The sequence below is a fragment of the Giraffa tippelskirchi genome, chromosome 8, assembly GCF_054371585.1.
Source record: "Giraffa tippelskirchi isolate mGirTip1 chromosome 8, T2T-mGirTip1v1.2.pri, whole genome shotgun sequence".
Taxonomy (NCBI): Eukaryota; Metazoa; Chordata; class Mammalia; order Artiodactyla; family Giraffidae; genus Giraffa; species Giraffa tippelskirchi.
The window spans coordinates 67,380,457-67,402,961 of NC_137282.1; the positions used below are offsets into that span (position 1 = coordinate 67,380,457).

General features: G+C 55.0%; 2 protein-coding genes across 2 annotated transcripts; both read right to left on the reverse strand.

Annotated features, from left to right (window-relative positions):
* Window positions 1-3,803: 3,803 nt before the first annotated feature.
* Window positions 3,804-7,785, reverse strand: LOC145517150 (uncharacterized). The gene is made up of 3 exons (XM_081519412.1): window positions 5,418-7,785; window positions 4,706-5,018; window positions 3,804-4,453 (listed from the first exon to the last, which is right to left on the reverse strand). The coding sequence occupies exons 1-3, from the start codon at window positions 5,652-5,654 to the stop codon at window positions 3,825-3,827; spliced, it is 1,179 nt and encodes a 392-aa protein (XP_081375538.1). The 5' UTR covers window positions 5,655-7,785; the 3' UTR covers window positions 3,804-3,824.
* Window positions 7,786-19,086: 11,301 nt separating this feature from the next.
* LOC145517118 (uncharacterized) lies at window positions 19,087-21,044 on the reverse strand. The gene is made up of 3 exons (XM_081519379.1): window positions 20,704-21,044; window positions 19,992-20,304; window positions 19,087-19,739 (listed from the first exon to the last, which is right to left on the reverse strand). The coding sequence occupies exons 1-3, from the start codon at window positions 20,938-20,940 to the stop codon at window positions 19,111-19,113; spliced, it is 1,179 nt and encodes a 392-aa protein (XP_081375505.1). The 5' UTR covers window positions 20,941-21,044; the 3' UTR covers window positions 19,087-19,110.
* Between the last annotated feature and the right edge of the window lie 1,461 nt (window positions 21,045-22,505).

Genomic DNA, 22,505 nt, shown 5'->3' on the forward strand with positions numbered 1-22,505 from the left:
GAACAGGTCCTTCCTTCCCTTCTGGGTTAGATGGACCCGTGGGGATCACTTCAGTGAATGGCATTGTCAGTGGGGGTGATAATTCCCTTCTCATTGGAAGACTTTGCTGTGAGTATTAGAAATGCAAGTGATTTCTCTTCCCCTTCCTCCCTGTCCATCTCTCAGAGCCACCGGGAAACAGAGGCCTCACCCAGGGTCACACAGGCCTGAGGAGGTACAACTAGACTGTTGATTCTTCAGGCCCTCAGTGCTGGACATCATCCGGGATACTCTGTGTGTGTCTTCCTCAGTCTGGTGTCCCTTCAGACCTTTCCCTAGTTTTCACAGGCTTGTTGTGTTGGTGTTCTTTGTCTGTTTGGAGACACATCCTTGATAAGCTTTGTGTTTCCACTCATTCGTCTCGCGATGTGTGACCTGTCTTTTGCTTTTGTACTGAGGTCTTTCCCACAGTAGATATCTTTGATTTTGCAAAGTCCACTGTATTCTCCTGGTTTTTTTTGTGGACTGCCTTTTAGTTTTGTGTGTGAAGACTCAAAGCACGTGTCCGGTTTCTGCTCATTGTTCCTCTAGATTTGTGACAAGTTTTCATGGAATGTTTGTCTAGGGATAACTGGAAGTGAACTCGGTGTAAGGTGTCAAGTCTCCATCTTCATTCATGTCATCCCCTGCAGTTTCCAATACCCTGTTCCTGAGTGGTATTGGAGACCTTGAGGGAAGTTTGCTTGCATTGGAGTTTGCGTTTCCACCTTGATTAACTTCACACTGTTCTGCCCTCAGGGACACTGTCAAGGGGGAGTGAGGAGCAGCCTGCACTTCCAGCAGTGACCACACGGTGGGGCGAGTGCTGCTCTCCCCTCTGGGAGCCCCAGGCCACAGGCATCCCAGTGAGGAGCCAGCTCTGTGCTCAGCTGAAAGGAGTTAGTCTCTCAGGAGCCTCTGAGCCCTTCCGTTTGGATCACCCAGGGTGGGCATTTACTGTGACAGAAAAAATTGCCCTGAATTCCATGGACGGAAGAGCCTGGCTGTGTAGAGATCGTGAGTTGCCGTGAATCAGACACAACTGAGGACACAAAAATTCAATAGATTAAAACACTTTTTGGGTGTGGGGGGGAGTAAAAGGGGGTGATGTGGGTTTTTTTGTCTTATAAAATAGCCAAGGGAAATCTAGTTTAAACCTAAATTCACATATATGGGATAGGTATAGCTCTCCGTCACCCTATTAAAAAAACTACTAAACTTTTTTGAAAGTTTATTTTGTAGCTTCCTTGAGCACTTCATTGTGAAGCTTTTTTTTTTTTTTTTTCTGTGACTTTGGCCTCATTAAAAAGTACGGTTTGCCTTTACTGGATAATTTTGTTCATTGGTTTCTTAGGGAATCTTGGTAATATTTGAGTTTCCTGGGGAGTATGGTCACATGACCTGGCCCTGGCCAATCGGTGCCTTCCACCTCCTTGGCCACTGTGATTGGCTCCGGACTGGGGCAGTGCCCAATCGGGGCCCAGGGCCGGGCCTCACGTTAGAAGCCAGGGGAAGAGGAGCTCTCGTCCTGCTGGGGTAGGGGAAGGGGTGGGGCCGGGGGAGGTCAGGCTCCATAAGTGGGAGGGGCGTGAGGTCCGCCTGCGGCAGTTGGTGACCTTCCTGCTCCCCTCAGGGCAGAGCCGCCGGCGTGAGAATGAGGGCGCTGCTGAGCCCAGGGACTGGGATGGCCTGTTGCTGCTGTGGTCCCAGAGCTCCACCCGAGACCTGAGGGAAGCCGTCTGCCCGTGAGTCCTCTCCCGCTTGTCTGTCAGCTTGTTTGAAACATGCTGGGTTTTCTGCCCAGCTGGCTAAGGGGAGTCCCTGGAAACGCAAGGGTGTGGGTTTTGGCAGACTTCAGGGAAGACATGCCAGATGAGCCTGGGAGACTCCAGCTTAGTCTGGATTCAGGAGATATCTCCTCGGGCCAGCTAGTAATTGTAGGATAAGCCTAATGAGTCTTCACAGGATGAAGAGAGTAACGTGCCAAGGTAGCAATCGATGTCCTCATTCGAGAGGTTGAAGCTGGTGCTCAGAGAAGCGGGGAACTTGGCCAGAACAAGCAGGTGTGCACCCAGACAGAACCCCCAGATCCGGCCATTGGAGCTCAGGGAGGCCACTGGTGTGGCTTGTCCCTGTGGCAGGGGCCGAGGCATGCAGCCCACCCTGATTCCTGCGGGGGCCTGACTTGGGAAGTGCCATCTGGTAGCTTTGAGACTCACCAAACCAAATTGCACTGGAGAGAGGAAGGACACCTTCCTTCATCCACCCCCCACCCCCGCCGGATTCCCACATACCCTGACCCCTTTCTCTGGATTTCGGAGCCATTTCCAGAGTCCCGCTCATATGACCTCATTCGAAGTGCACTGTGGACGAGCTGCCATCTGCAGCTGCTACCACAGCAGCCAAGGGCTTTAGCTCCCGAGTACCTCCCTTCCTTTGGAACTTGGGGGCCCTCTACTCCCCACTTGCACACCACACACCTTTGCTGAGGATTGTGGGGACCCTCACTCAGTTTGCAGCACGTTGTAGCCATCCCTGTCCTCTCAATACCTCCCTTGAAACTCAGCTTGTGAGCTCCTTTGGAGCAGCGTGGCCCACCTGCAACACTGCAACGGAAGAGACACAGCTGACAGTGAAACAGCAGCTTAGATCTGACGGCCGGAAAGCTCTGTCAAAAGGGACCTCCCTCTTCACACCGTAGAGGCTCTAGGAGCCGCCAGGGTTTCGGAACCAGTGCTGGGGCCAAAAGGACTCCACAGCTGTTTTCCTTCCTGGGGAGGGTTCTGGCTCGAGTGGGAATGGCTCAAGTCTCCTAAGGTTCTGAAAGCCCACTGTGTGCAGATTCACGGTACACAGAGAGCAGAAGGTGGAGTCCTGTCCTGGAGGTGGTCACAGCTCACGGATGAGCCAGGCAGGCAGGCAGGCAGGGCATGAGAACACCTGAGCTGCCTTCATGAGTGAATGGTGTGGGGGCAGAGGAAGAGAAGCCGGTCTGCTCCCTCGTGTGGTGCCCAGGGCAGGTTGTCCCCAGAGGAATCCCTTACGACAGTGAGGACTATCACGGCTGTTTCCCAAGGGGTTCTGTCAGTGCGTGTCTTCCCCGGAGCGGTCAGGCCGTCTCTAAAATACACTGGCCATGGGCATTGCCTCTCCTTGGAACTTCCCATCTGTTTCTCTTTTTTATGGAACAGTGAATTTCTAGAGGGGTTCTGGGCCACAAGGATGTTGGGTCATTTTCTAGCCTTCTGTCATGAAGAACGCTTTCCTGGGCGTTGGGGTGGTTTGTTGTTCCAGCTCCCTTTCTTGGCTTCTTTTGGGAGCTGGTGCAACAAGAGGAGCTCAGCCTCTGCCTTCTGGCTGAGATGGCACCCTTCAAACAGCAATGCCTGCCTGGAGATAATGATGGCATTTGCCAAAAGGGCTTCGTTTGGCACATGGTATCTTGAAAGGACGTACAACGTCCTTTCAGCTATCAAAGGCTAGTTCAAAGGACATAAACATGAGAACTCTCCAGTGGAGTCTTACAGTAGGTGGAGCGTCCGAAAAAAACTCCTTCAGTCATTTCACTGAGAGTCATTGATTGGGGACACCAAGAATATAGGAAGGAATGCAGAAGGAAAAGATGAAACTGTGTTCAGGATCGGGCGGAGGGATGAACAGGGCGTGCTTGCCTTGAATCCAGGCTTTGTTGGGGGGTGGGGCATAAAGATGGAACGGGTCTGAAACTACAAAGTGGTGATGGTAACACAGTATCACCAGAGTTACACAACAGTGTTCCCAAATTGCAACAATGATGAAAAAGTTTACTAATCCCAACTTAACCAACAAAAATACAGGAAACCACGCAAAAAAGAAAACATCACCAGAAAGGTGGAAACAAACCAAATGCAAAGCAGTTCGGGGGAAAGGAACTCCATGTCCCCTGGGGGCAGACCGAGTTGACGGCGTCCACGGTGAGCAGACAGGGATGGAGGCTGCAGAGCCGACCGCTCCCCTGGACGTGGTGTTTCCGGCAAGGGCTCTGGGTCTCTGTCCAGAGCGGGGGCTCGTTCTCCCTGCAGGGGTGGGTGAGTCATCGTGGGCGTCTGGGTGTTGCGCGGGAGCCAGGGCAGGCTCTCCCTGCCGAGGCGGTGACTCCTCCTCTGCCTCGGGTTCTCCTGCCAAAGGCCGAGCAGGTAGAGGTGCACGTGGAGGTGGAGGTTCTGGCTGAGGGGGTGGGACATCAGTGCCTGGGGCTGGGGGTCCTGCAGGCACGGAGATCCGATCTGCCCGGTGTGCTGGCCAGTACCCAGCTGGCCTGGTGTCTCTGCGAGGGCAAGTCTCGGTTCTCCATCTGCCCTCGGTGGATCCCTGGGTCCTGCACCTGGAGCCACCACCTCTGTAGGGACAGGTCTGGGAAGTGGAGCCTGGTTCCAGTTGGAGGCCAGTGCTAGAGCTGTGGGAGAAGCATCGTTTGCCCGCAGGCCAGCCTTGGCATGTGCGTATCCCGGGACAGAAAGCTTCCAAGAGATTCCCAAAGAATACCCAGGGTCGGATGTCTTTTGGGACTGAAGTGTGCAAGATGGGGGGCGGGGGGTGTGAGGCCAGCGCTTGCTGCAGGCCCAGCAGCAGCTTTCGGGGACTCGTCCCTGTGTAGCTCAGCACCCCCTCCGCACACACTCCCGTACACCAGCCCCAGCGTCCTCACCTCTGTGCTCTGGCGTGCTGGGCTCCAGGTCCTCCTGCTGCCTCAGAGGCCGGGGTTCTCGGGACTCTGGGTCGGAGCCGGGTGTGCTGAGCTCCGTGGCAGCCTCAGACTGGGCCGCCGGGTGTATCCTGGGCGGTGTCTCGGCAGCAGGCCTTCCCCGCCTCCGCTTCGCCCCCGGTGGGGCTGATGCCTCCGTGGGCACGCTCACCTGGAGCCTGCACTGGGCCTCACGGGCGGGGGGGTGGTGCTCCGACCCCTCCCTCCGGGAGCTGGATGGGGTGTCCCCGTCCTCGGCCTCATCACGTGGGAAGCTCTGCAACGACAGTGACCGTCAGCCAGCCATGCTGGGAGTTTTCCGAGCTGGGCCTGGCCAGTGGAGCCGCTGCTTCGGCCTGCTCGAACTTCTCTGCCCAGAAGGGTCAGAGACGTGTGTCTGCTCAGATCCCCACCCGGGAGGAAAGAGACCCACCTGAGGGTGTGAGGTCAGCCTGGGCGGCCGGCCCTGCCCGCACTCTCCCCATCCCGCCCAGCATGCTCTCCCCTGGGGTGTGGACACAACTTGTCCGCAGGCTTCTGACCCCACATCCACCTGGGCTTCCTTGAGGGAGACACACCCCGAGAAACCCGCATCCACACACACAGGCAAAGGACCCGGTGTTTCCGGGTGGCATGGGAGAGGTGGCCTGGCCCGGCCTGGGGCTCCCCGTGTTACCTTTCTGTTTCTCCGGGCAAAGGGCCAGAGGCGTCTCGGGGGTGCCCTGAGCCAACGTCGACAGGGTGCCCACGCACACTGCCTGTGAGCTCTCCTGAGGCCCCGGCCTCTGGGCAGGGGCAAACAGCAGAACATCTCGGCAGCAAGTGATCTGGCTGGGGGCTCCTCTCCGCTCTCGAGGCCTGGATACCCGGGTTGCGGGTTCTGTTGGGTTCTGTTGCCGGCAGGTGACATCATTTCCTGGGGTTCGTGCTGAGGTCCCTTCCCCAAAACTTCCCAAGCGAATCCCTGGGTTTCTGACTGCTCGACCACCACCCTTAAGCCATGTGCAGGCACAGTGACACCCACCCAGCCCAGCCGACAGCCCTGGGGAGGCCTGGGTGCAGCCAGGGCCTGAGCTCCGAGGGCCCCGCTGCTCTCAGACCAGGCTCCTTCTTCTCATAAGTGGTGTGGCCCTGGACAAGCATATGCCCCTCAGGGTTTCCCCAGTCTCTCCATCTGCAGAGTGGCGGTCATTCTCCCATCTGCTTCCTAGGTCTGTCGGCCTACGAGCAGCTCCATGCCTTTCCACCTGGGGCCGATATCACGTGGAGCGTGTGCGCTGAGACTTCAGAAAGAAAGATTCCTTCCTGGGCTGACACAGCACAGAATGGGGCAGAACGAGGCCTGGATGTGCCGTGGTACCCAGGAAAAGGCACTCCCCCTCCTGACTGTTTTGAGACCCCGCATCCAAGTTGGAGGACCGAAAGGAAGACTCGAAGGTCTCCCTCTCTTATAGAAAAGAGTGGCCAACTTTCTGGTCCTCTGTTTCCATTGAGATTCTGTTCAAGTGTCCCAGCTCGGCTTCTGCGGGTGGCTGAGCTTCTAATGGCTCCCTGCGTTCTTGTCTTTTCCTCTCCAAACCTTCCGTCCTTTTCCCCCTTCTGGGGTGGATGGGCGCTGTCATTGCTTCTACCTTCGAGACAGATTGATGAAAAGTCTGGACCATCGACTCCTTTCCTCTCTTTGGTTCCGTGTCTCTCTCTGGCTGTGTCCCTCTCTTTTCCTTTCTCAATTCAGTCTGTGTCTTCCTCTTTCTCTCTCGTGTGTGGACGGATGGATGCTAGGAATGCACATGTATATGATTAGATGAGGGTTATGTTTTAGGGATAGGTTAGAGGGAGAGAAAGGCTTTAGGTCGGAGTTGGTCATGGGGGAAGGGTCAAGGGTGGTGGTGGTGTTTCTTGGAATCTGAGTGCTGTGCATTCTTCGTCTCTTTCCATATGAACCCCTTCTCAGATACACCACTTGCAAGGAGTCTCTCGTGTTCCGTTTCCTCTCTTTTGCATTTGTGAATGCTTGCTTAGCTTCTCTGTTGTGAAGAGGTTCCATTGGATGGAAACCCATTGGTGTACTTCGTGTACCTCTTTCCCTTACTTGAAGAGACCCATTTCTACCTCCGCCCAGCAAATGGCAAGGAGACTCTGATGTTAAGGAGCCTTTGACCTACGCTTCTTTCTAGCTATCTCATGACATCAGCCTTTAGGGTGAGGTTTTCCCCGATATTGAGGTGGTCTGAGATCAAAACCAATAGCGTTCTTCAGATGTAGCTGTCTGGTTTTCCCATGGACATGTATTGAAGAGGCTTTCTTGTTCCCATTTGGATATTCTCCCCTTCTGTGTCAGAGATGAGTTGAGCATGGATGCTGGGGTCTGTGTCTGGACCCTCAACTTTATTCCATCGATCTGGATCTGTGTGTGTTGTTGTATTCCCAATAGCATACTGTCCGGCTCCTGCTGCTGCTGCTGCGGCTAAGTCACTTCAGTCGTGTCTGACTCTGCGCGACCCCATGGCCTGCAGCCTACCAGGCTCCTCCGTCCAGGGCATTTTCCAGGCAAGAGTACTGGAGTGGGTCGCCATTGCCTTCTCCGATACTCTCCTGAGGATCCTAGTTTGGTCGTCTAATTTCCTTTCACACAACCTTGGATGTCCGTATCGGGGCTTTTTCGTCGGATTGTATTGACAATTTAGGCTCTTTTCTGTTTCCGTACCCCTTTTGCAATTCTTGGTTGGGTGCGAAAATGCATTGGCATTTTGGGAGGAATAGCATCGAAGCTGTGGATTGCCTTGTGGGGCTGGGATATCATTTTCCAAATAGGAATTCTTTCAAGCCCTGAGCACAGCTTCTCTTTCCAGGGATTGGTGTGGGCTTGATCTTCCTTCTTCCATCTCTCGCCGTTTTGTGAGAACAGGTCCTTCCTTCCCTTCTGGGTTAGATGGACCCGTGGGGATCACTTCAGTGAATGGCATTGTCAGTGGGGGTGATAATTCCCTTCTCATTGGAAGACTTTGCTGTGAGTATTAGAAATGCAAGTGATTTCTCTTCCCCTTCCTCCCTGTCCATCTCTCAGAGCCACCGGGAAACAGAGGCCTCACCCAGGGTCACACAGGCCTGAGGAGGTACAACTAGACTGTTGATTCTTCAGGCCCTCAGTGCTGGACATCATCCGGGATACTCTGTGTGTGTCTTCCTCAGTCTGGTGTCCCTTCAGACCTTTCCCTAGTTTTCACAGGCTTGTTGTGTTGGTGTTCTTTGTCTGTTTGGAGACACATCCTTGATAAGCTTTGTGTTTCCACTCATTCGTCTCGCGATGTGTGACCTGTCTTTTGCTTTTGTACTGAGGTCTTTCCCACAGTAGATATCTTTGATTTTGCAAAGTCCACTGTATTCTCCTGGTTTTTTTTGTGGACTGCCTTTTAGTTTTGTGTGTGAAGACTCAAAGCACGTGTCCGGTTTCGGCTCATTGTTCCTCTAGATTTGTGACAAGTTTTCATGGAATGTTTGTCTAGGGATAACTGGAAGTGAACTCGGTGTAAGGTGTCAAGTCTCCATCTTCATTCATGTCATCCCCTGCAGTTTCCAATACCCTGTTCCTGAGTGGTATTGGAGACCTTGAGGGAAGTTTGCTTGCATTGGAGTTTGCGTTTCCACCTTGATTAACTTCACACTGTTCTGCCCTCAGGGACACTGTCAAGGGGGAGTGAGGAGCAGCCTGCACTTCCAGCAGTGACCACACGGTGGGGCGAGTGCTGCTCTCCCCTCTGGGAGCCCCAGGCCACAGGCATCCCAGTGAGGAGCCAGCTCTGTGCTCAGCTGAAAGGAGTTAGTCTCTCAGGAGCCTCTGAGCCCTTCCGTTTGGATCACCCAGGGTGGGCATTTACTGTGACAGAAAAAATTGCCCTGAATTCCATGGACGGAAGAGCCTGGCTGTGTAGAGATCGTGAGTTGCCGTGAATCAGACACAACTGAGGACACAAAAATTCAATAGATTAAAACACTTTTTGGGTGTGGGGGGGAGTAAAAGGGGGTGATGTGGGTTTTTTTGTCTTATAAAATAGCCAAGGGAAATCTAGTTTAAACCTAAATTCACATATATGGGATAGGTATAGCTCTCCGTCACCCTATTAAAAAAACTACTAAACTTTTTTGAAAGTTTATTTTGTAGCTTCCTTGAGCACTTCATTGTGAAGCTTTTTTTTTTTTTTTTTCTGTGACTTTGGCCTCATTAAAAAGTACGGTTTGCCTTTACTGGATAATTTTGTTCATTGGTTTCTTAGGGAATCTTGGTAATATTTGAGTTTCCTGGGGAGTATGGTCACATGACCTGGCCCTGGCCAATCGGTGCCTTCCACCTCCTTGGCCACTGTGATTGGCTCCGGACTGGGGCAGTGCCCAATCGGGGCCCAGGGCCGGGCCTCACGTTAGAAGCCAGGGGAAGAGGAGCTCTCGTCCTGCTGGGGTAGGGGAAGGGGTGGGGCCGGGGGAGGTCAGGCTCCATAAGTGGGAGGGGCGTGAGGTCCGCCTGCGGCAGTTGGTGACCTTCCTGCTCCCCTCAGGGCAGAGCCGCCGGCGTGAGAATGAGGGCGCTGCTGAGCCCAGGGACTGGGATGGCCTGTTGCTGCTGTGGTCCCAGAGCTCCACCCGAGACCTGAGGGAAGCCGTCTGCCCGTGAGTCCTCTCCCGCTTGTCTGTCAGCTTGTTTGAAACATGCTGGGTTTTCTGCCCAGCTGGCTAAGGGGAGTCCCTGGAAACGCAAGGGTGTGGGTTTTGGCAGACTTCAGGGAAGACATGCCAGATGAGCCTGGGAGACTCCAGCTTAGTCTGGATTCAGGAGATATCTCCTCGGGCCAGCTAGTAATTGTAGGATAAGCCTAATGAGTCTTCACAGGATGAAGAGAGTAACGTGCCAAGGTAGCAATCGATGTCCTCATTCGAGAGGTTGAAGCTGGTGCTCAGAGAAGCGGGGAACTTGGCCAGAACAAGCAGGTGTGCACCCAGACAGAACCCCCAGATCCGGCCATTGGAGCTCAGGGAGGCCACTGGTGTGGCTTGTCCCTGTGGCAGGGGCCGAGGCATGCAGCCCACCCTGATTCCTGCGGGGGCCTGACTTGGGAAGTGCCATCTGGTAGCTTTGAGACTCACCAAACCAAATTGCACTGGAGAGAGGAAGGACACCTTCCTTCATCCACCCCCCACCCCCGCCGGATTCCCACATACCCTGACCCCTTTCTCTGGATTTCGGAGCCATTTCCAGAGTCCCGCTCATATGACCTCATTCGAAGTGCACTGTGGACGAGCTGCCATCTGCAGCTGCTACCACAGCAGCCAAGGGCTTTAGCTCCCGAGTACCTCCCTTCCTTTGGAACTTGGGGGCCCTCTACTCCCCACTTGCACACCACACACCTTTGCTGAGGATTGTGGGGACCCTCACTCAGTTTGCAGCACGTTGTAGCCATCCCTGTCCTCTCAATACCTCCCTTGAAACTCAGCTTGTGAGCTCCTTTGGAGCAGCGTGGCCCACCTGCAACACTGCAACGGAAGAGACACAGCTGACAGTGAAACAGCAGCTTAGATCTGACGGCCGGAAAGCTCTGTCAAAAGGGACCTCCCTCTTCACACCGTAGAGGCTCTAGGAGCCGCCAGGGTTTCGGAACCAGTGCTGGGGCCAAAAGGACTCCACAGCTGTTTTCCTTCCTGGGGAGGGTTCTGGCTCGAGTGGGAATGGCTCAAGTCTCCTAAGGTTCTGAAAGCCCACTGTGTGCAGATTCACGGTACACAGAGAGCAGAAGGTGGAGTCCTGTCCTGGAGGTGGTCACAGCTCACGGATGAGCCAGGCAGGCAGGCAGGCAGGGCATGAGAACACCTGAGCTGCCTTCATGAGTGAATGGTGTGGGGGCAGAGGAAGAGAAGCCGGTCTGCTCCCTCGTGTGGTGCCCAGGGCAGGTTGTCCCCAGAGGAATCCCTTACGACAGTGAGGACTATCACGGCTGTTTCCCAAGGGGTTCTGTCAGTGCGTGTCTTCCCCGGAGCGGTCAGGCCGTCTCTAAAATACACTGGCCATGGGCATTGCCTCTCCTTGGAACTTCCCATCTGTTTCTCTTTTTTATGGAACAGTGAATTTCTAGAGGGGTTCTGGGCCACAAGGATGTTGGGTCATTTTCTAGCCTTCTGTCATGAAGAACGCTTTCCTGGGCGTTGGGGTGGTTTGTTGTTCCAGCTCCCTTTCTTGGCTTCTTTTGGGAGCTGGTGCAACAAGAGGAGCTCAGCCTCTGCCTTCTGGCTGAGATGGCACCCTTCAAACAGCAATGCCTGCCTGGAGATAATGATGGCATTTGCCAAAAGGGCTTCGTTTGGCACATGGTATCTTGAAAGGACGTACAACGTCCTTTCAGCTATCAAAGGCTAGTTCAAAGGACATAAACATGAGAACTCTCCAGTGGAGTCTTACAGTAGGTGGAGCGTCCGAAAAAAACTCCTTCAGTCATTTCACTGAGAGTCATTGATTGGGGACACCAAGAATATAGGAAGGAATGCAGAAGGAAAAGATGAAACTGTGTTCAGGATCGGGCGGAGGGATGAACAGGGCGTGCTTGCCTTGAATCCAGGCTTTGTTGGGGGGTGGGGCATAAAGATGGAACGGGTCTGAAACTACAAAGTGGTGATGGTAACACAGTATCACCAGAGTTACACAACAGTGTTCCCAAATTGCAACAATGATGAAAAAGTTTACTAATCCCAACTTAACCAACAAAAATACAGGAAACCACGCAAAAAAGAAAACATCACCAGAAAGGTGGAAACAAACCAAATGCAAAGCAGTTCGGGGGAAAGGAACTCCATGTCCCCTGGGGGCAGACCGAGTTGACGGCGTCCACGGTGAGCAGACAGGGATGGAGGCTGCAGAGCCGACCGCTCCCCTGGACGTGGTGTTTCCGGCAAGGGCTCTGGGTCTCTGTCCAGAGCGGGGGCTCGTTCTCCCTGCAGGGGTGGGTGAGTCATCGTGGGCGTCTGGGTGTTGCGCGGGAGCCAGGGCAGGCTCTCCCTGCCGAGGCGGTGACTCCTCCTCTGCCTCGGGTTCTCCTGCCAAAGGCCGAGCAGGTAGAGGTGCACGTGGAGGTGGAGGTTCTGGCTGAGGGGGTGGGACATCAGTGCCTGGGGCTGGGGGTCCTGCAGGCACGGAGATCCGATCTGCCCGGTGTGCTGGCCAGTACCCAGCTGGCCTGGTGTCTCTGCGAGGGCAAGTCTCGGTTCTCCATCTGCCCTCGGTGGATCCCTGGGTCCTGCACCTGGAGCCACCACCTCTGTAGGGACAGGTCTGGGAAGTGGAGCCTGGTTCCAGTTGGAGGCCAGTGCTAGAGCTGTGGGAGAAGCATCGTTTGCCCGCAGGCCAGCCTTGGCATGTGCGTATCCCGGGACAGAAAGCTTCCAAGAGATTCCCAAAGAATACCCAGGGTCGGATGTCTTTTGGGACTGAAGTGTGCAAGATGGGGGGCGGGGGGTGTGAGGCCAGCGCTTGCTGCAGGCCCAGCAGCAGCTTTCGGGGACTCGTCCCTGTGTAGCTCAGCACCCCCTCCGCACACACTCCCGTACACCAGCCCCAGCGTCCTCACCTCTGTGCTCTGGCGTGCTGGGCTCCAGGTCCTCCTGCTGCCTCAGAGGCCGGGGTTCTCGGGACTCTGGGTCGGAGCCGGGTGTGCTGAGCTCCGTGGCAGCCTCAGACTGGGCCGCCGGGTGTATCCTGGGCGGTGTCTCGGCAGCAGGCCTTCCCCGCCTCCGCTTCGCCCCCGGTGGGGCTGATGCCTCCGTGGGCACGCTCACCTGGAGCCTGCACTGGGCCTCATGGGCGGGGGGGTGGTGCTCCGACCCCTCCCTCCGGGAGCTGGATGGGGTGTCCCCGTCCTCGGCCTCATCACGTGGGAAGCTCTGCAACGACAGTGACCGTCAGCCAGCCATGCTGGGAGTTTTCCGAGCTGGGCCTGGCCAGTGGAGCCGCTGCTTCGGCCTGCTCGAACTTCTCTGCCCAGAAGGGTCAGAGACGTGTGTCTGCTCAGATCCCCACCCGGGAGGAAAGAGACCCACCTGAGGGTGTGAGGTCAGCCTGGGCGGCCGGCCCTGCCCGCACTCTCCCCATCCCGCCCAGCATGCTCTCCCCTGGGGTGTGGACACAACTTGTCCGCAGGCTTCTGACCCCACATCCACCTGGGCTTCCTTGAGGGAGACACACCCCGAGAAACCCGCATCCACACACACAGGCAAAGGACCCGGTGTTTCCGGGTGGCATGGGAGAGGTGGCCTGGCCCGGCCTGGGGCTCCCCGTGTTACCTTTCTGTTTCTCCGGGCAAAGGGCCAGAGGCGTCTCGGGGGTGCCCTGAGCCAACGTCGACAGGGTGCCCACGCACACTGCCTGTGAGCTCTCCTGAGGCCCCGGCCTCTGGGCAGGGGCAAACAGCAGAACATCTCGGCAGCAAGTGATCTGGCTGGGGGCTCCTCTCCGCTCTCGAGGCCTGGATACCCGGGTTGCGGGTTCTGTTGGGTTCTGTTGCCGGCAGGTGACATCATTTCCTGGGGTTCGTGCTGAGGTCCCTTCCCCAAAACTTCCCAAGCGAATCCCTGGGTTTCTGACTGCTCGACCACCACCCTTAAGCCATGTGCAGGCACAGTGACACCCACCCAGCCCAGCCGACAGCCCTGGGGAGGCCTGGGTGCAGCCAGGGCCTGAGCTCCGAGGGCCCCGCTGCTCTCAGACCAGGCTCCTTCTTCTCATAAGTGGTGTGGCCCTGGACAAGCATATGCCCCTCAGGGTTTCCCCAGTCTCTCCATCTGCAGAGTGGCGGTCATTCTCCCATCTGCTTCCTAGGTCTGTCGGCCTACGAGCAGCTCCATGCCTTTCCACCTGGGGCCGATATCACGTGGAGCGTGTGCGCTGAGACTTCAGAAAGAAAGATTCCTTCCTGGGCTGACACAGCACAGAATGGGGCAGAACGAGGCCTGGATGTGCCGTGGTACCCAGGAAAAGGCACTCCCCCTCCTGACTGTTTTGAGACCCCGCATCCAAGTTGGAGGACCGAAAGGAAGACTCGAAGGTCTCCCTCTCTTATAGAAAAGAGTGGCCAACTTTCTGGTCCTCTGTTTCCATTGAGATTCTGTTCAAGTGTCCCAGCTCGGCTTCTGCGGGTGGCTGAGCTTCTAATGGCTCCCTGCGTTCTTGTCTTTTCCTCTCCAAACCTTCCGTCCTTTTCCCCCTTCTGGGGTGGATGGGCGCTGTCATTGCTTCTACCTTCGAGACAGATTGATGAAAAGTCTGGACCATCGACTCCTTTCCTCTCTTTGGTTCCGTGTCTCTCTCTGGCTGTGTCCCTCTCTTTTCCTTTCTCAATTCAGTCTGTGTCTTCCTCTTTCTCTCTCGTGTGTGGACGGATGGATGCTAGGAATGCACATGTATATGATTAGATGAGGGTTATGTTTTAGGGATAGGTTAGAGGGAGAGAAAGGCTTTAGGTCGGAGTTGGTCATGGGGGAAGGGTCAAGGGTGGTGGTGGTGTTTCTTGGAATCTGAGTGCTGTGCATTCTTCGTCTCTTTCCATATGAACCCCTTCTCAGATACACCACTTGCAAGGAGTCTCTCGTGTTCCGTTTCCTCTCTTTTGCATTTGTGAATGCTTGCTTAGCTTCTCTGTTGTGAAGAGGTTCCATTGGATGGAAACCCATTGGTGTACTTCGTGTACCTCTTTCCCTTACTTGAAGAGACCCATTTCTACCTCCGCCCAGCAAATGGCAAGGAGACTCTGATGTTAAGGAGCCTTTGACCTACGCTTCTTTCTAGCTATCTCATGACATCAGCCTTTAGGGTGAGGTTTTCCCTGATATTGAGGTGGTCTGAGATCAAAACCAATAGCGTTCTTCAGATGTAGCTGTCTGGTTTTCCCATGGACATGTATTGAAGAGGCTTTCTTGTTCCCATTTGGATATTCTCCCCTTCTGTGTCAGAGATGAGTTGAGCATGGATGCTGGGGTCTGTGTCTGGACCCTCAACTTTATTCCATCGATCTGGATCTGTGTGTGTTGTTGTATTCCCAATAGCATACTGTCCGGCTCCTGCTGCTGCTGCTGCGGCTAAGTCACTTCAGTCGTGTCTGACTCTGCGCGACCCCATGGCCTGCAGCCTACCAGGCTCCTCCGTCCAGGGCATTTTCCAGGCAAGAGTACTGGAGTGGGTCGCCATTGCCTTCTCCGATACTCTCCTGAGGATCCTAGTTTGGTCGTCTAATTTCCTTTCACACAACCTTGGATGTCCGTATCGGGGCTTTTTCGTCGGATTGTATTGACAATTTAGGCTCTTTTCTGTTTCCGTACCCCTTTTGCAATTCTTGGTTGGGTGCGAAAATGCATTGGCATTTTGGGAGGAATAGCATCGAAGCTGTGGATTGCCTTGTGGGGCTGGGATATCATTTTCCAAATAGGAATTCTTTCAAGCCCTGAGCACAGCTTCTCTTTCCAGGGATTGGTGTGGGCTTGATCTTCCTTCTTCCATCTCTCGCCGTTTTGTGAGAACAGGTCCTTCCTTCCCTTCTGGGTTAGATGGACCCGTGGGGATCACTTCAGTGAATGGCATTGTCAGTGGGGGTGATAATTCCCTTCTCATTGGAAGACTTTGCTGTGAGTATTAGAAATGCAAGTGATTTCTCTTCCCCTTCCTCCCTGTCCATCTCTCAGAGCCACCGGGAAACAGAGGCCTCACCCAGGGTCACACAGGCCTGAGGAGGTACAACTAGACTGTTGATTCTTCAGGCCCTCAGTGCTGGACATCATCCGGGATACTCTGTGTGTGTCTTCCTCAGTCTGGTGTCCCTTCAGACCTTTCCCTAGTTTTCACAGGCTTGTTGTGTTGGTGTTCTTTGTCTGTTTGGAGACACATCCTTGATAAGCTTTGTGTTTCCACTCATTCGTCTCGCGATGTGTGACCTGTCTTTTGCTTTTGTACTGAGGTCTTTCCCACAGTAGATATCTTTGATTTTGCAAAGTCCACTGTATTCTCCTGGTTTTTTTTGTGGACTGCCTTTTAGTTTTGTGTGTGAAGACTCAAAGCACGTGTCCGGTTTCGGCTCATTGTTCCTCTAGATTTGTGACAAGTTTTCATGGAGTGTTTGTCTAGGGATAACTGGAAGTGAACTCGGTGTAAGGTGTCAAGTCTCCATCTTCATTCATGTCATCCCCTGCAGTTTCCAATACCCTGTTCCTGAGTGGTATTGGAGACCTTGAGGGAAGTTTGCTTGCATTGGAGTTTGCGTTTCCACCTTGATTAACTTCACACTGTTCTGCCCTCAGGGACACTGTCAAGGGGGAGTGAGGAGCAGCCTGCACTTCCAGCAGTGACCACACGGTGGGGCGAGTGCTGCTCTCCCCTCTGGGAGCCCCAGGCCACAGGCATCCCAGTGAGGAGCCAGCTCTGTGCTCAGCTGAAAGGAGTTAGTCTCTCAGGAGCCTCTGAGCCCTTCCGTTTGGATCACCCAGGGTGGGCATTTACTGTGACAGAAAAAATTGCCCTGAATTCCATGGACGGAAGAGCCTGGCTGTGTAGAGATCGTGAGTTGCCGTGAATCAGACACAACTGAGGACACAAAAATTCAATAGATTAAAACACTTTTTGGGTGTGGGGGGGAGTAAAAGGGGGTGATGTGGGTTTTTTTGTCTTATAAAATAGCCAAGGGAAATCTAGTTTAAACCTAAATTCACATATATGGGATAGGTATAGCTCTCCGTCACCCTATTAAAAAAACTACTAAACTTTTTTGAAAGTTTATTTTGTAGCTTCCTTGAGCACTTCATTGTGAAGCTTTTTTTTTTTTTTTTTCTGTGACTTTGGCCTCATTAAAAAGTACGGTTTGCCTTTACTGGATAATTTTGTTCATTGGTTTCTTAGGGAATCTTGGTAATATTTGAGTTTCCTGGGGAGTATGGTCACATGACCTGGCCCTGGCCAATCGGTGCCTTCCACCTCCTTGGCCACTGTGATTGGCTCCGGACTGGGGCAGTGCCCAATCGGGGCCCAGGGCCAGGCCTCACGTTAGAAGCCAGGGGAAGAGGAGCTCTCGTCCTGCTGGGGTAGGGGAAGGGGTGGGGCCGGGGGAGGTCAGGCTCCATAAGTGGGAGGGGCGTGAGGTCCGCCTGCGGCAGTTGGTGACCTTCCTGCTCCCCTCAGGGCAGAGCCGCCGGCGTGAGAATGAGGGCGCTGCTGAGCCCAGGGACTGGGATGGCCTGTTGCTGCTGTGGTCCCAGAGCTCCACCCGAGACCTGAGGGAAGCCGTCTGCCCGTGAGTCCTCTCCCGCTTGTCTGTCAGCTTGTTTGAAACATGCTGGGTTTTCTGCCCAGCTGGCTAAGGGGAGTCCCTGGAAACGCAAGGGTGTGGGTTTTGGCAGACTTCAGGGAAGACATGCCAGATGAGCCTGGGAGACTCCAGCTTAATCTGGATTCAGGAGATATCTCCTCGGGCCAGCTAGTAATTGTAGGATAAGCCTAATGAGTCTTCACAGGATGAAGAGAGTAACGTGCCAAGGTAGCAATCGATGTCCTCATTCGAGAGGTTGAAGCTGGTGCTCAGAGAAGCGGGGAACTTGGCCAGAACAAGCAGGTGTGCACCCAGACAGAACCCCCAGATCCGGCCATTGGAGCTCAGGGAGGCCACTGGTGTGGCTTGTCCCTGTGGCAGGGGCCGAGGCATGCAGCCCACCCTGATTCCTGCGGGGGCCTGACTTGGGAAGTGCCATCTGGTAGCTTTGAGACTCACCAAACCAAATTGCACTGGAGAGAGGAAGGACACCTTCCTTCATCCACCCCCCACCCCCGCCGGATTCCCACATACCCTGACCCCTTTCTCTGGATTTCGGAGCCATTTCCAGAGTCCCGCTCATATGACCTCATTCGAAGTGCACTGTGGACGAGCTGCCATCTGCAGCTGCTACCACAGCAGCCAAGGGCTTTAGCTCCCGAGTACCTCCCTTCCTTTGGAACTTGGGGGCCCTCTACTCCCCACTTGCACACCACACACCTTTGCTGAGGATTGTGGGGACCCTCACTCAGTTTGCAGCACGTTGTAGCCATCCCTGTCCTCTCAATACCTCCCTTGAAACTCAGCTTGTGAGCTCCTTTGGAGCAGCGTGGCCCACCTGCAACACTGCAACGGAAGAGACACAGCTGACAGTGAAACAGCAGCTTAGATCTGACGGCCGGAAAGCTCTGTCAAAAGGGACCTCCCTCTTCACACCGTAGAGGCTCTAGGAGCCGCCAGGGTTTCGGAACCAGTGCTGGGGCCAAAAGGACTCCACAGCTGTTTTCCTTCCTGGGGAGGGTTCTGGCTCGAGTGGGAATGGCTCAAGTCTCCTAAGGTTCTGAAAGCCCACTGTGTGCAGATTCACGGTACACAGAGAGCAGAAGGTGGAGTCCTGTCCTGGAGGTGGTCACAGCTCACGGATGAGCCAGGCAGGCAGGCAGGCAGGGCATGAGAACACCTGAGCTGCCTTCATGAGTGAATGGTGTGGGGGCAGAGGAAGAGAAGCCGGTCTGCTCCCTCGTGTGGTGCCCAGGGCAGGTTGTCCCCAGAGGAATCCCTTACGACAGTGAGGACTATCACGGCTGTTTCCCAAGGGGTTCTGTCAGTGCGTGTCTTCCCCGGAGCGGTCAGGCCGTCTCTAAAATACACTGGCCATGGGCATTGCCTCTCCTTGGAACTTCCCATCTGTTTCTCTTTTTTATGGAACAGTGAATTTCTAGAGGGGTTCTGGGCCACAAGGATGTTGGGTCATTTTCTAGCCTTCTGTCATGAAGAACGCTTTCCTGGGCGTTGGGGTGGTTTGTTGTTCCAGCTCCCTTTCTTGGCTTCTTTTGGGAGCTGGTGCAACAAGAGGAGCTCAGCCTCTGCCTTCTGGCTGAGATGGCACCCTTCAAACAGCAATGCCTGCCTGGAGATAATGATGGCATTTGCCAAAAGGGCTTCGTTTGGCACATGGTATCTTGAAAGGACGTACAACGTCCTTTCAGCTATCAAAGGCTAGTTCAAAGGACATAAACATGAGAACTCTCCAGTGGAGTCTTACAGTAGGTGGAGCGTCCGAAAAAAACTCCTTCAGTCATTTCACTGAGAGTCATTGATTGGGGACACCAAGAATATAGGAAGGAATGCAGAAGGAAAAGATGAAACTGTGTTCAGGATCGGGCGGAGGGATGAACAGGGCGTGCTTGCCTTGAATCCAGGCTTTGTTGGGGGGTGGGGCATAAAGATGGAACGGGTCTGAAACTACAAAGTGGTGATGGTAACACAGTATCACCAGAGTTACACAACAGTGTTCCCAAATTGCAACAATGATGAAAAAGTTTACTAATCCCAACTTAACCAACAAAAATACAGGAAACCACGCAAAAAAGAAAACATCACCAGAAAGGTGGAAACAAACCAAATGCAAAGCAGTTCGGGGGAAAGGAACTCCATGTCCCCTGGGGGCAGACCGAGTTGACGGCGTCCACGGTGAGCAGACAGGGATGGAGGCTGCAGAGCCGACCGCTCCCCTGGACGTGGTGTTTCCGGCAAGGGCTCTGGGTCTCTGTCCAGAGCGGGGGCTCGTTCTCCCTGCAGGGGTGGGTGAGTCATCGTGGGCGTCTGGGTGTTGCGCGGGAGCCAGGGCAGGCTCTCCCTGCCGAGGCGGTGACTCCTCCTCTGCCTCGGGTTCTCCTGCCAAAGGCCGAGCAGGTAGAGGTGCACGTGGAGGTGGAGGTTCTGGCTGAGGGGGTGGGACATCAGTGCCTGGGGCTGGGGGTCCTGCAGGCACGGAGATCCGATCTGCCCGGTGTGCTGGCCAGTACCCAGCTGGCCTGGTGTCTCTGCGAGGGCAAGTCTCGGTTCTCCATCTGCCCTCGGTGGATCCCTGGGTCCTGCACCTGGAGCCACCACCTCTGTAGGGACAGGTCTGGGAAGTGGAGCCTGGTTCCAGTTGGAGGCCAGTGCTAGAGCTGTGGGAGAAGCATCGTTTGCCCGCAGGCCAGCCTTGGCATGTGCGTATCCCGGGACAGAAAGCTTCCAAGAGATTCCCAAAGAATACCCAGGGTCGGATGTCTTTTGGGACTGAAGTGTGCAAGATGGGGGGCGGGGGGTGTGAGGCCAGCGCTTGCTGCAGGCCCAGCAGCAGCTTTCGGGGACTCGTCCCTGTGTAGCTCAGCACCCCCTCCGCACACACTCCCGTACACCAGCCCCAGCGTCCTCACCTCTGTGCTCTGGCGTGCTGGGCTCCAGGTCCTCCTGCTGCCTCAGAGGCCGGGGTTCTCGGGACTCTGGGTCGGAGCCGGGTGTGCTGAGCTCCGTGGCAGCCTCAGACTGGGCCGCCGGGTGTATCCTGGGCGGTGTCTCGGCAGCAGGCCTTCCCCGCCTCCGCTTCGCCCCCGGTGGGGCTGATGCCTCCGTGGGCACGCTCACCTGGAGCCTGCACTGGGCCTCACGGGCGGGGGGGTGGTGCTCCGACCCCTCCCTCCGGGAGCTGGATGGGGTGTCCCCGTCCTCGGCCTCATCACGTGGGAAGCTCTGCAACGACAGTGACCGTCAGCCAGCCATGCTGGGAGTTTTCCGAGCTGGGCCTGGCCAGTGGAGCCGCTGCTTCGGCCTGCTCGAACTTCTCTGCCCAGAAGGGTCAGAGACGTGTGTCTGCTCAGATCCCCACCCGGGAGGAAAGAGACCCACCTGAGGGTGTGAGGTCAGCCTGGGCGGCCGGCCCTGCCCGCACTCTCCCCATCCCGCCCAGCATGCTCTCCCCTGGGGTGTGGACACAACTTGTCCGCAGGCTTCTGACCCCACATCCACCTGGGCTTCCTTGAGGGAGACACACCCCGAGAAACCCGCATCCACACACACAGGCAAAGGACCCGGTGTTTCCGGGTGGCATGGGAGAGGTGGCCTGGCCCGGCCTGGGGCTCCCCGTGTTACCTTTCTGTTTCTCCGGGCAAAGGGCCAGAGGCGTCTCGGGGGTGCCCTGAGCCAACGTCGACAGGGTGCCCACGCACACTGCCTGTGAGCTCTCCTGAGGCCCCGGCCTCTGGGCAGGGGCAAACAGCAGAACATCTCGGCAGCAAGTGATCTGGCTGGGGGCTCCTCTCCGCTCTCGAGGCCTGGATACCCGGGTTGCGGGTTCTGTTGGGTTCTGTTGCCGGCAGGTGACATCATTTCCTGGGGTTCGTGCTGAGGTCCCTTCCCCAAAACTTCCCAAGCGAATCCCTGGGTTTCTGACTGCTCGACCACCACCCTTAAGCCATGTGCAGGCACAGTGACACCCACCCAGCCCAGCCAACAGCCCTGGGGAGGCCTGGGTGCAGCCAGGGCCTGAGCTCCGAGGGCCCCGCTGCTCTCAGACCAGGCTCCTTCTTCTCATAAGTGGTGTGGCCCTGGACAAGCATATGCCCCTCAGGGTTTCCCCAGTCTCTCCATCTGCAGAGTGGCGGTCATTCTCCCATCTGCTTCCTAGGTCTGTCGGCCTACGAGCAGCTCCATGCCTTTCCACCTGGGGCCGATATCACGTGGAGCGTGTGCGCTGAGACTTCAGAAAGAAAGATTCCTTCCTGGGCTGACACAGCACAGAATGGGGCAGAACGAGGCCTGGATGTGCCGTGGTACCCAGGAAAAGGCACTCCCCCTCCTGACTGTTTTGAGACCCCGCATCCAAGTTGGAGGACCGAAAGGAAGACTCGAAGGTCTCCCTCTCTTATAGAAAAGAGTGGCCAACTTTCTGGTCCTCTGTTTCCATTGAGATTCTGTTCAAGTGTCCCAGCTCGGCTTCTGCGGGTGGCTGAGCTTCTAATGGCTCCCTGCGTTCTTGTCTTTTCCTCTCCAAACCTTCCGTCCTTTTCCCCCTTCTGGGGTGGATGGGCGCTGTCATTGCTTCTACCTTCGAGACAGATTGATGAAAAGTCTGGACCATCGACTCCTTTCCTCTCTTTGGTTCCGTGTCTCTCTCTGGCTGTGTCCCTCTCTTTTCCTTTCTCAATTCAGTCTGTGTCTTCCTCTTTCTCTCTCGTGTGTGGACGGATGGATGCTAGGAATGCACATGTATATGATTAGATGAGGGTTATGTTTTAGGGATAGGTTAGAGGGAGAGAAAGGCTTTAGGTCGGAGTTGGTCATGGGGGAAGGGTCAAGGGTGGTGGTGGTGTTTCTTGGAATCTGAGTGCTGTGCATTCTTCGTCTCTTTCCATATGAACCCCTTCTCAGATACACCACTTGCAAGGAGTCTCTCGTGTTCCGTTTCCTCTCTTTTGCATTTGTGAATGCTTGCTTAGCTTCTCTGTTGTGAAGAGGTTCCATTGGATGGAAACCCATTGGTGTACTTCGTGTACCTCTTTCCCTTACTTGAAGAGACCCATTTCTACCTCCGCCCAGCAAATGGCAAGGAGACTCTGATGTTAAGGAGCCTTTGACCTACGCTTCTTTCTAGCTATCTCATGACATCAGCCTTTAGGGTGAGGTTTTCCCCGATATTGAGGTGGTCTGAGATCAAAACCAATAGCGTTCTTCAGATGTAGCTGTCTGGTTTTCCCATGGACATGTATTGAAGAGGCTTTCTTGTTCCCATTTGGATATTCTCCCCTTCTGTGTCAGAGATGAGTTGAGCATGGATGCTGGGGTCTGTGTCTGGACCCTCAACTTTATTCCATCGATCTGGATCTGTGTGTGTTGTTGTATTCCCAATAGCATACTGTCCGGCTCCTGCTGCTGCTGCTGCGGCTAAGTCACTT

What these genes read in the sequence shown, in the direction of transcription:
- LOC145517150 (XM_081519412.1), bottom strand. Translation starts at nt 5,654, where the DNA reads ATGATGTCACCTGCCGGCAACAGAACCCAACAGAACCCGCAACCCGGG. An exon ending in TTGCCCGGAGAAACAGAAAG is followed by an intron (nt 5,019 to 5,417) that starts GTAACACGGGGA and finishes CTGTCGTTGCAG; the next exon opens with AGCTTCCCACGTGATGAGGC. An exon ending in CAGCACGCCAGAGCACAGAG is followed by an intron (nt 4,454 to 4,705) that starts GTGAGGACGCTG and finishes CTTCTCCCACAG; the next exon opens with CTCTAGCACTGGCCTCCAAC.
- LOC145517118 (XM_081519379.1), bottom strand. Translation starts at nt 20,940, where the DNA reads ATGATGTCACCTGCCGGCAACAGAACCCAACAGAACCCGCAACCCGGG. An exon ending in TTGCCCGGAGAAACAGAAAG is followed by an intron (nt 20,305 to 20,703) that starts GTAACACGGGGA and finishes CTGTCGTTGCAG; the next exon opens with AGCTTCCCACGTGATGAGGC. An exon ending in CAGCACGCCAGAGCACAGAG is followed by an intron (nt 19,740 to 19,991) that starts GTGAGGACGCTG and finishes CTTCTCCCACAG; the next exon opens with CTCTAGCACTGGCCTCCAAC.